General features: G+C 50.8%; 1 protein-coding gene across 3 annotated transcripts in view; it reads right to left on the bottom strand.

Moving 5' to 3' along the window:
• Positions 1-12,635, bottom strand: part of LOC149359517 (uncharacterized) — a 52,534-nt gene that overhangs the window by 28,225 nt on the left and 11,674 nt on the right. Inside the window, exons 1-2 of one of the 3 annotated variants that reach the window (XM_089571720.1) lie at positions 7,393-8,272; positions 4,462-5,679 (exon numbers count right to left, since the gene is read on the bottom strand). In XM_089571720.1, coding sequence (XP_089427846.1) covers positions 4,462-5,679; positions 7,393-7,399 — 1,225 coding nt within the window. In that variant the 5' untranslated portion in view covers positions 7,400-8,272. Of the gene's footprint in view, positions 1-4,461; positions 5,680-7,392; positions 8,273-12,635 lie in introns of those variants that run through there. The other 2 variants (XM_089571721.1, XM_089571722.1) reach the window with 2 other exon arrangements.

Below are 12,635 nucleotides of genomic sequence, written 5' to 3'. Positions count from 1 at the left end.
TGCAGTTTGAACGCTGTCAACTAAAGACTTCTTTAGACGGTTAACAGCGATTCCGGGCATACCGTGCAAACAGCGCGTATGTACACTTTCGACAGAGACAGCCATGTGTTATCGTCGGATGCAAGTCAATGAAAAAGCGGCTCTTCCCTGTCAAAGGACCCCCTTGCAGCCAATTACGTCAGAAGAGTATCGCAAACACGCTAATGTGAAAATTCAGGGAGGGGTAGATGAGAGGGGATAGTCTTCACCCTGCACTGTCGGGGACAGTCCCCTCTAGTTGTCATGCCACTCCCTGCATTGTCGATCGCACGCTCATGAGAACTGGAAGTGGAGAAAAGCCGCTTTTTTCTTGACTTGTGCCGACTACAGAGAGTCCGCCCTCGAGTCGCGCATGACCTGCAAAAACATGCGTCACGTCGGAGCTGTCACTTGGCAGTGTCCCGAGCCTCTTGCATGTGTTGTACCCTTCACGTGATCTGAAAACATTGGTGACGTCAGAGCCATACTTCCGGGACTACAAACGCAACCGAAAATACCTAGGAAACGTTCAGTTCTAGATTACTGACTGGGAGCCGGTTAATTCCACGTGGTGACAGACTGACAGGTTGAAATAAAATGTAAGCAACATAGGTGTCTGTAGGACCCGTGCTTAGCGTATGCCCTTAATAAAGAATCATTACACTCGGAACGCTTCTGCACATCAGCAGCATTATCCGCCAGTTTAACTTTCTGTTACCGTTGAACAGCATTGTGATAATGAGCTCTTTTGTTTTGTTTTTCCTTTGACACTCAAAGAGCATGTTCGCATTACTGTTCTGCCTTATACCCACATGCCACAGGTTTGTAATTACGGTTATAGCCCTGTATGTTGCATAGCAGACGAGGCAGATTCGGCGTGCACTTTGGCGTTTGTTCTTTAATTTGACTAGTGCTACCTGCCAAAGTCCGCACTGCTGTTTAGCATTAATACTGTAAAATTCCTGTGCGATGCTTTTTGAACTGTGCAATGAAAATTTGGGCGCTGCACTCTTAATTTTTCGCCATAGTATGTCACTTTCCAGGCATTCTCAGTGTCTGCGGGCAGAAGAAGGCTCTGCCAGCATCGGAACCAAACTACCCTCACACGTCTACGTGGATAAAATCAAAGGGAAAGTGAAGTGAATTCTCTTCACCACAAGAGGTGGTCACAGACGAAACCTTACAAGGAGGCTGAAGGGAAATATTAACTGCAACAAGAAGCTGCTATAATGCGACAGGTTGCTCTTCGAAAAAAATGCCAGTGGTTTTCGGTTGTAAAAATTGATTTCATCGCTACGCATCTCATGAAAGAAATCCTTGATTTTCTCCCCCATTTACACCATCACAGAACGCGCACGGCGTTAAGTCATCTTTCTGACATGTAACCTGCCTAGCTTGCAGTAGATCAAAGAAAAAAAAAAACATCTTGGTCCGGCAATACGACAGTCCTTTGTTACAACACTCATCAAAAGATGGCGCCATCCGATTATTTCCTATTTTTCATGCAGTGAAGCCGTCTTGCCTGGACGTGGCAGCCTTACCGCTTCGGAAAAGTGAATGACCCTGAGAGCTTGCACCTTTCAAGCTGCTGCGCCCAAATAGGGCCTTTGGATGGCACGCGATGCGAGCGACGCTTCGAATTCGCGTTTCACGGCACCGCTCTCCTCACCGATTTCCTCCCTAGTTCGATAGTACTAGAGCTTGAAGCTAATGTTCCTAATGCTGAAGCTAATGAAGCTAATGTAAGCGACAAACCAACTGCGGGCGGCGAAGAATCGACTTGACCGGGCTCGGTTACTGGATTCCGCAAAACCTATTTGTCTTGAATAATTCGATGTTCTCGTTTCTCCAAACAACGTTGCAGGTAAAAAAGGCACATTATCTTCTCAATACAGCTCGAGTTCAAATTTCCTGTAGTAGTACCCTTTCATTCTCATCGGTCCCCTTCGTTTACGATCATCATCATAGGAAACGTTTCATGGGAGTCTTCGTGCAACCAAATATCGTCTCCGTACAGTTCTAACAGCGGCAGTTATCAGTTGCTCCCTTCTCCCAAGTTAGGTCGATAACAGGACGGAGCAAAGCAAACGTGACCCATTCATCGTTCCTCTCGCGCCTCGGCGTGAAAAGAATCCGTGGGCAGCCTGCAGGCCCTGACAAGCGTGTTGTCGCACGACGCTAAAATTTTCTCGTTTGCAGTCGGAGGCCCATGACGATAAACTGCTGACAGCGGTGGTCTCAAATTCATTCCCAGCGAAAAAAAGGAAATCTTCACGTCGCTCGCTAAGCGAAGGCTGAGAAATGAAAGCTCGCCGAATGACAAGGGGGCAAGCAGAAAACACGCCACGAACTACTAGACACTATTGTCGGATACAATTCAAGAAGGAAACGGCTTTTCCTTGTCAAGGGCCTCCTAACAACCGATGGCATCGGCCGATTACCACGAGCCTGCGAAGGTGACAATGCAAGGAGTGTCAGATGAAAGGGGATAGCACCCTCCCGTCATGATAGGGGAAAGTTCCCTTTTGCATTGTCACGCTAGTAGGTTCATGAGAGTAAGCCGTCGCCATTGGCTCGAAGGGCGACCTTTGACAGGGAAAGGCCGCTTCGTTATTGAGTTGTATCCGACTACAGTTCACTGCTGGACTCCCAATTGAGCTCCCAACTTAATTCACAGCTCGATAGCTGGATGCACAACTAGATTTCCAGCACTCACGTGCTCTAGATTAAGACTTCAGAGATGTAACGGTTGTTTTACATTGTACTTGCTTTACACGTTCACAGCGGCTTTTGCTCCGAGACTATATACGACAGTACCCGAGTACCATTTAGTGTGTGTGTGTTCGGACTGTCATTACGTGAATAGGGTTGTTGAGTGCTAAAAATACGCTGCGTTTTCTGGTCCTTTTCGCTCTCATTAAGTGTTAACGTGACTAAAGTGTTGCGTTGTGAATTGTAGTGAACACTCATTGCAAAATACCTTCAAATTTTTCAAGGAGGAAAACCGCTCATATACGCTATTCACGTATCGCCGTGCTCGGGTAAGTTGCTTCCATATGCACGGCCGAACGGGTATGCCAGTGCCTCGCAGCTGATCACTTCATAAATTACAACTGCATCCGACGGCTACAATACTTCCTTCGATCTCGATTTCACGTTAAACAGCGCCAACAAGGCGCCCACATCGACGTCCGCGTACTTTCCCACATGGATTAAGCGGTGTCCTTCGCAGCGAGCATGGAACAAGTGCCGTAGCCCCTGGATGCGAGACTTAGTTTCTGGGTGTGTGTGTTTGAGTGGGCGCAAATTGCGCCGCTTAGTCATTTTCGAATCTCAGCGGCCGTCAGTCGGAGCGCGTGCAGTTAGCTGCCAGAGGAGCTGTTTTAAGCGACAGGCGAAAAAATTGCGAGGACACTTTGGCAACTAAAGTGTTGAGAGGCGAAAGCCGAGAACACTATGCCGTGACGACTTCGGGTGGATGTGACGTCACACCGTTCCCGTGGCTATAATGATACCCAAGTTATACACCTTGCAGGGATCTTGTGTTCATTACGCTTAATTACACATTGTTCCAGCTAATTTGACGCAAATACGACGTTTTTCCGACCATTCTGTGACAATTTTCGCTATGCCGCGACAACTTCCGGTGGATGTGACGTCACACCGTTCCCATGGCTATATCGATGTCCGAACTATTTCGACGCAAGTTGGACATTTTTGCCTATAATTAATTAACTAATTATTCTACAGTCCTCAAACTTTGCTTCTAGGTTAATTTTTTCCTCCTCTGTCTGAAGCAATCATTTGTTTACTTCTTTTTTAGTTCCCGAGTGAAAGGCGTGTGACACGCTTTGTTAACGGACGACAGTATGAGCCATTAAAGGCTTTCGCCTTAAAATTCTGACGCGCAATTTCCGTGTAGCGATGCACGCGGGTGGGGCAATGCTGACGCATAGCTCAACACGCCGCGGTTACCCTCTAGACTTGCGTCTGGACGCCTCTTAATGGCTGCGAAATACCAATTATAGAGTCTCGAGCGGTAGAACATTTGGCCAGAGAAATTTAGCTGTTGCAAACATTTAGAGCTTGGGATTACATAAACTGCATGCATAAAGCATAACAATCCCAGGACTGTGCTGTAGTGATTTGCCAGACAATGGTCTACAAAGAAATCATCGAATTATTAAGTCAATGCAGGAGATTATTATAACGCGTGACGCTGAGGCGCGTTCGGATCGCTGTGTCGGGGACGTCCCGCGGCTGGTTTTTAGTCGACTCGTTAGGTCACTCGCTAATTGTGTGGGGTAACGACCGCAACGAATCGATCAAAATCGGTCGCCTAACATCCGCGACTCGCCGCTTTGAGCGTTTCTTTGGTGGTCATTTTTTTTTTCGTTGGCGACAATAGATGAAATCGTAAATCGAAAATGTGCGTGTACTCACGGAAGTCGCCGAGGGGTGGCATCTTCTCAGCGGACCGCGCGGAGTAAGGGACCAGGCTGGTTACTCCTACTCCACCGTGTCCATTGTCCATGCCGTGGGACCAGACCATGGGCGAGTGCTGCGCCATCTGGTGTTCCACCGTGGGCAGGTACTGCGAGTAATGGTGCGCCGCCTGCTGGCCGTTGCCCTGCGGCGTCCTGGGTGGACTCATCTGGGATGGCTGCAGCTGATGGTGGTGGTGGGTGGAGTGTTGGATCCGGGACGCCGGCAGCGACGGGTTGCCCAGCTTGAAGTCGTCGTGTTGGTGGGACGGCGCCGTCCACATGGCGTTCGGTGACGCCAGCATGACGGGACTCGTGGGTGAGGTGGACTCGGGAGGCGAGTACTGCTGATGGTAATTTCTGTGTTCCGCCGGGGAGTGCATCTGGTAGGGACTACCGGGCGAATAGCCCAGGGGATCGGTGCTCGCCGGCGTCAAGTGGGAGTAGGTGGCATTCTGTTCATCCAGAAGAACGCCATCTCGCACGCTGCCACCATTGCTCGAGGAGGATGCCATGGTTGTAGAGGTCGGTGGTGAATAGTAAGGCGGGGACTGGACGACCACTCCGGACGAGGACGACTGGTACCGAAGCACGGTCGGACCATCCACGATGTGCGGGCTGGACGTGGAAGACGTGACAACGGGAGCATGGTAGAAGCCGTTTTCGTCGTAGCCGCCGCCCACTCCGCTGTATTTGCCGGCGTAGTACGGGGCTGCTGATTCAGCCATGCTTCGCGGAACCACGATGTTCTGTCCCTGCTGCTGCATTTCGGGCTCCACGGCTTCGCTCTTGATGAGCGTCGGCGGCGAAGAAGCCGCATGAGCGCTTCCCAGGTCTCGAGAGCCGCCCAGGACTGAGCCGTACTCGCCCTCGCCCTGCCGCTGATGTTGGCGCAGCTGCTGCTGCGCTTCCGGCGAGGAGCTCGATGCGTAGTCATTCCGCGGGTGGGACGGGGAGCCTTGCTGGTTCAGACTGACGGGGGAGCTCTCCATCGGTTCCTCTTCGGGGCGCTCCTCTTTAATCCACGCCTGCAGTCCCGGTGGGGAGGCTTCCCGCTGCGACTGCTGCTGATTAGGAGTCTGGTCGGCCATGCCTTCGGACCCTTGCCCCGGGGAAGAAGCCAGTGTGCGCGTCATTAGGTCGGTCTGGTTATCGATCGGTTCCCGAAGACGAACGCCTGCATGTGCAACAGCAGGAAGAGAGAGGGGGAAAATATGAAGCGCAAATTCAGCTGCGAGGATTCTGGTTAGGCCGCCTTCGCCCGCACCCTTAAAGACACCAGAAGGAGATAGTGGCCAACAAGCAGCGGTTGTTTGCCCAGATAGCCAGAGTTGATGGCGTTTGAGAAGGCCGCAGCGTTTCGGACCCTTCTCCGGACAGATAAGCTGGCCGTTTTTATCGACTGAAGGGGTAAGGAGAAGCCGCTCCTCGGCCCCCTCCTCCCTTGGAGGGTGGGCAAGGTCAGTACATGTGGACTCAGAAGCCCGACTCCTTCAGGATGAGTTACATTCGAGGTCGGCCTGCTATAACTCCCTTGACGATGGGACCATGCGGTTGGAGGAAGAATATTGACGCAAGGAAAGCAATAATCTCCTTAAGACAGTTTAACCTTATGCTGCAGTCAACTTAGGTACACACAGCCGTAATCCACAAATAAGTAGTCCCGCTAGTGCACAGTACAACGTTATCTAGAGCATTACTCAACTCTTCAAGCGTCACGGATGTAGTGAAAGACTACATGGCTCAGGCTCTGTACAGTACTGTCGTAGTATCCGTCATGGCTGTTAATATTGCGGCCTAGGCACATGAGAGCAGCGCAGAAGCACTGCATGTTTCTCAGGAATCTAGAAGCATCATGTATGTGCTGGCACCATATATGTTCCCATCTGTACAACACCAAACCCGTTTTCACTGTTAGCAGCCCTTGCAATGTAGTACCGGTCGGCTCCTGCGCTGACAGGTGACATCTTCACGAGTGGACGTATTCCCTGAATACTCCAAGCTCTAAAGTCCTGTCTATAGAGACAGGACATTAAAAAAGTCAACACCTCGCCCACTTTACAACGACCAAGTGCAGTGGTCATTACGAGTGCTAAGCACACCTACGTGTGAAACCAAGAACCATTCCAAGCAGATTTACAATGACGTACAAACACAAAGCTTCCCTGTGGCGCCGGAATAGCGGGGGTTGGCCATAAGGCATCAACGTTATCGTTGTGTTTCCCCAACGAATCACGACATGCGAAATAAGAGGCAGGTCGTTCATACTTCCCAAGATTTCAAACGCCATCGGCATTCCGGAACAGTATAGCAGGCGCTCCAACTTTCTTTTTCATTACCTAGCATAAATAGAGCCTAAGTGTAGCGTTGTTCTCACTGCATTTTGTTACAATCGCAACCACAGTGGCCTCTGAGAAAGAATCCCCTCCAATAAACGACCAACCCGGCCAAACAAAAGAACGAAGGCCAACAAAGTTCACATCGGTATCGCGCAAACAGCAACGTCGCAGACGGTAGCAGTAGCCGAGGGACCCCGATATGCCTAGCACCATTACAGACAACCACCGATTCGCGAACCGCCCTGCCGCCCTATCAAGAACCAGGGCAAACCGATAAAACGGGCTGCTAAAAATACGGCCACCACGTAACACGGTGGCCGTACGTACTCTTTTTATCGGGAGCGGTACATATACGCGATGCCGCGCCGGGAAGACCCGCGCGCGCGGCCCGGCCTGATAGCGCGGAGCGCTAGAAAGAGCCCCAGCCGAAGCCTTATACATATCGGCCGGCACCGCCGAAGAGTTCGCACGCAGGGCGGCGGTGTGGCGGAACAGTTGATAACCCAAGGGAAGAGACAAGATAGGCGTTCTCTAATCAAGCCGCGCGTTACCTTGCATATAAGGCGTCGGGCAGCGCTGGGCTCCGCCAGTGAGCTCTGTTCCGGCGGCGGCACTGGTGCGCGTTTAGGAGGACGTCGACGTCGGTTCCGGGAGAGCGACGGCTCGCTTGGAGTGGCGAACAAGCGAACCGCGAGGAAGCGGCGGGAGGAACTGGCTGCAGCCAGAGCCGACGGTGGCGTGCGATACACCAGGAACGCAAGAGGCATGCGCAACGGACCCAATGCTGCTGCGCGCGGGATTCAACGCGGCTTCATTCGACGAGACACGCATACGGTCCTCGTGCGTCCGGCGAACGAGTTGGTCACTGAAGGGAAGAGCTGCCGCCGGGATTGGCCGTCGCGGGAGTTCGTGGCCCGATCTTAGTCAGCGCTATGTGGCGCGGTCCGCGCTGCTCTCCGGTGACAGCCGTGCCTGTAAGACGGACGCTGCTGTGTCGCAAGATGGGCGCTCGGGGCCCATTTTTTTCTTCGTTTTTGCTTTCCTTCAGTAATTTAGCGCGCGTGTTTTTTGTTCGGTCACTGCACATGCGCTCGCCAAAAGCTGCCTACGCGAAGCGGCTCGTGCGGAGAGCTATTTTTTTTATTTCTATACTTTTTCAGACTCAGCAGTGGTTTGAGTTGCAGACGGGGCGATCGCTTTGCGCATGTAGTGAAAGGAAGTTCAGAGTCATGGTTCATCTGCCCGACGACGATGCGCTCGAGCACAGAGCGCCGCAGCGGCGAAGAACATACGAGGGGAAGCTTGCGAAATTCATTGCGATCGAAGCTTTCCGCAACGCGCCCCTGCGCGCATATGTTGCGTCCATTGAAGTGCGGCGCGCCGAAATTCTTAGTGCGTCAACTAAGCCGCAAAGCGCTGTCATCCTCATCCTCCAGTGAACACGTGGCTATGTCTTGCCCTCGTTTTTTTTTTTTTTTTCTCGGGAGCCGGAATTCAGCCCCTTTCAGCCGCGCATTTCGAAAGCAGATGCCATGCAGGAATGGCTTCGGCTGTGTATTAGACAGAAAGGCGTCCTCAGTGTTTAAAGCGAGTGACTTTTCACCGAGAAATGCGGAAGAAACAGCAGTTGCTATACGTATAAACTTGACGCACTCGCATCGCATCATCTGCGTAGACTTCCCCGCGAAACATTCGGCAAATAGTCTGATCGCGTCTCCAGTTTCAGGCACCGAAGGGAACTCTAAACTCCAAGTACAACGCCGACTGGCAACAACCTATAAACGACAGCTTGTCGAGACGGATGCCAGAACCGAGATGACTGGTTGGATCGGATCCCGAAAGCTGGCGCATAAAATACCCTCTGTGGTATTTACTTGTTTCTACATAGCGTCTCCATTTCAGTGTATCGTCGCTGCAGCGGCAGGGGTCAAGTGAGAGAGACTTCGAGCCAAGCGGCGCTCGCCGTTTCTGCCGCTCCAGCTGTGTCCGGCGCCTTGCGGCGTCAGTCCGGTGACTTATGTTTCTCAAAGAGTGTCAAATTTGCTGACGCCCAGGGCCGCGGCTAGGGTCCCCAGAGGGGGGAACCGAAGAAAGAGGGGCAGTCCTTATCTGCAGCGCTGGCTGCAGAAGCAGCAAGCAGTAGCTTTTGCGGGACACCCCCTCTGCCGCAGCCATTTCCAGCCCCCCCCCCCCCCCCCCCCCCCGCCCCCCCACGACCGGGCGCTTTAGCAAAGCACAGCGCAAAGCTTGCAAGCCCGGCGACGAAGCCAAGCGCATAGGCTGATGAATGAGCTAAGGGATACAGCGACTAAAGACCGAAGTTGATGGAGCACTAAAAGCGTCATGCAGCACACATAATCACGCTCCGTTCTTCGAGACGCCTTCAAACCTTAGGTAGTGTGCATGCCGTGTTGTTCAGCTGTACACCCCGCGTGAGGAAAACTACTCAGGGAGACCTGGTAAAGAACGTTCGTGCTGCTCGCGATTCTTTACGATCGGCGTTTGCTGGAGAAGAAGAATTCGGCTTGATTTGAGTTCGGCAGATCAAGAGCGTTCGGCTTTCCTCTCACCGGCTGAGTGATAAGCTAGCCCCGATGCACCAAGCCCGAGGCGCCGTCATGGCCTCCCGAGTGACGTGCGGTGAATAACTCTCACCGAGTATACAGGTAATAGGAAATTTGTAATTGCGATAATTACTTCCGGATAGTTATACTTGTTTGAATATGGGTGTGGTAGGCAGCACGACAGGGCTAGTCTCGCACAGGCGGAGGGTATGCGTTCTATCAGCTCGTGCTCGTAAGCTCGTGCCTTATTGCAGAGTGAGGTAGTAGTGCAAGGTGCTCTATTTCACTGTGCTTGGCCAAATTGCTCGGTGTGTCTGCCTCCTTCAGCAGCCACAAATCAACTCCTCATTGCCCAGAGACCACGTGGAAGAAAGTGCACGGCTCGTCTGAAATACCAACGGCACAGTATATGACTCTGACCATGGCGTACTTATTTAACAAATCTTCCTCAAACCGCAACACATCTCTAATTCGCATAACAGATTGAAAAAGCGAGGCGTAAAATAGCAGAATGAAAATGAGTCACTCGCTTTGTTGCTGTCGTTGTTTATACCGGTGCCTCCACTTCGAGGAGTTGTGCTAGAACCTTGCGTTCGTACAATTTTTTTTGTTCTTTATTTAATTCTTTTTTTTCTCCCCACCAATGTGAGTCATGTTGAATGTACTACTCCACCCCCCTTATGTAGTAACCCCCCAGGGGCCTTTAAGGGTCAAATAAATGATGATGATGATGATGATGATGATGATCACGTCGTGCGCGAAATGCCAACAACCTTGTCTAAACTTGAGGACGTATAAATCTTCCCTGAAGTACTATGAACTGATCTGCATGACAGAAGTAGCATAGAGCAGCTGCCTTGTAGGAGCGCATTCGAAGTTGACTGCAGTGCCCGCGGACAGCGGCTCAGCAAGGCGGCCCGTAAATCGCATTTCAAATTTTATGTATTTGCCTCTACTGTCTCGTTAGTCGCGCATATATAGTTGTTTGATACGTTTCCTGCGTCGCTCTAATGCCTAGCTGTGGGCGGCAATGGTCATGTTTTTTTTGTTTTTTTTACCCCAAAGGCTCAGGCGTCTCTCAAAGCCTTAGTCGCTTTGGGACGTTAAACCCCATAAACCCAAACCAAACCCAAAGGCTCACACATTAGGGCATTACAAAGGGAGCAACGGTGTCGCTCTAAACTAACTATTGCCGCCTAGCTATTGGCGGCAGTGGTGATGTTTTTTTTTTATTGTTTACCCCGAAGGCTCGTGAGGGCATTACGAAAGAAAGAACGGCAAATTAACATAATTACCACAACTAAATTAAATAGGTGCTGCAAAACAGAATATACGACTAATAGCTTAAACATCCGAAAATTCGACTGTGAACGTTGTAAGCAATCTTATAATATACAGCCTAAGAAATCCAGCTATGTGACTTGCCAAGCGTCACTAGAAACCACGATGAAAAATTTGCAGTCATGTCACGTTGTCAGTTGCAAAATGGTTGACAGCGACGTCACCATTGGCTGGAAAGCTTCCTTTAAGCGGCATTTGACGCTACGCTCATGGGTGGTATCGAATTAGTATAACTATTCTTACATGCATGTGTAGTCGGATAGAACTCAAGAACGGGGTAGCTGATTCCCCTCAAAGTAAGCCCACCAGCCAATGTCGTGGACCGCTTTTTATGACGCCGCTGTTACTCTGATGAAATCACGTCTGCCAAGTCACACTAGCAGGTCCAAGGGCATTAACAACGGCCTCATTAAATCTGTAGACGCCATTGGTCGCAAGGTCTTCTTTAAGGGGCGTTCCCCGCTTCGTTTTTTAGTTGTAATCGACTATTGGACCCTCGAGTTGTATTCGACGATCGGCTCAGTTTGTTGAGGGAGGGAATTAAGTCATAACATAGGCATAAAAGCGACGCTCTTTTGAATGAGAGAAGCAAGACAGAGATAAGAAGAAACGCTACGTTCGGTCCCACGAGTTTCGAACTGGCAGCATTGCCTAAAATGGAATTATATAAAAATGTTCTGCGAGAAATTTAACGGCGTAGGTTTTCGATGGCAACCGCATTATACAACCTGACAGATACTTTTCATTTTTATTTAGAGGAGCTGCGACAGATTCAATACGCCTAAGCGCGAACGATATGATGAGCAACCGTATATATCTGACAAATACTGGCGCTCACAGCTAAGAACCTGCTAAATAAAGTTACACCTGCGATTACTGGATCTTAAAGATACAGTAATCGCAGGCGGAATATATATACATATATATATATGGGTTGCGAGAGCATGAAGTACTTGACTGGTTAAAGGTGTAGCGAAGTAAACGCTTCGTTAAAAGAAACACATTTATTCGACTCGGCGTTTCGATCGGAAGACCGATCTTTTTCGAGAGTCTTGAATAAGATCGGTCTTCCGATCGAAACTTCGAGTCAAATAAATATGTTCCCTTTAACGAAGCATATACTTCGATATATAAGGAGAGAGATATCAGTAGATTAAGACGCTTTCAGTTCCGTACTCCAGCGATCTTTGCACGTTTCCGTCCGTTCACTGCTTCTTCAGCATCGATGCTTTCTGGCGACAATGCAAGAACAACAAAACCTTTCAAAGCGAAGGGAGAACCGTTAGCGACCTCCAATGCCCCTGGCAACATGCACACCACAGGCTGCGCACACGACGTGCTGCCTGCAGCGCACGCATAGAGAAGGCCACGTGGTGCAATCCACCGGATGCCCCGCGCTTTTCGTCTATTCCTGCTTCTGCGACGGTCGCCTCCGGGCAGCAGCCGCCGCCGCTGGAAGGCGGTCGCCGGATGCCGCCGGAACGGGAAATGTACGGGGGTGTGAAGACAGCGCGCGACCATAGCCGCGAGTCACATGACGCCGGGGTTTTTTCACGGAGCAACACGCACCACGGGTAGCGAGTCACACAGCCCCGCACGCTGGAAGTTCAACAACACCCGTTGTTCAACAACAACAGTCGGAAACAGAGCTCACAGCCTCGACAAGGAGCGCTTGCAGAAAATGCGCAGCCTCTAAACCCTCGCCTGGGAGACGTCGGACAGACATTTTGGTGGCTGACCAAAATGGCTGCTGTGAGCAGAGATGCAGAATAAATGAGGATTTTCGAACCCGTTAGTAACGTGTCAGGTTTGGCCACAAAAGCAACCCACCGCTTTGCGATTATCTCCTGGTGACGGTCGCGCAGTTAGCACTAAACCCTCACAACAGC

Source organism: Amblyomma mixtum, chromosome 2 (genome assembly GCF_055824585.1).
Source record: "Amblyomma mixtum isolate Tamu chromosome 2, ASM5582458v1, whole genome shotgun sequence".
In the NCBI taxonomy this organism is placed as follows: Eukaryota; Metazoa; Arthropoda; class Arachnida; order Ixodida; family Ixodidae; genus Amblyomma; species Amblyomma mixtum.
This window is presented reverse-complemented; position numbering and strand designations above follow the sequence as displayed.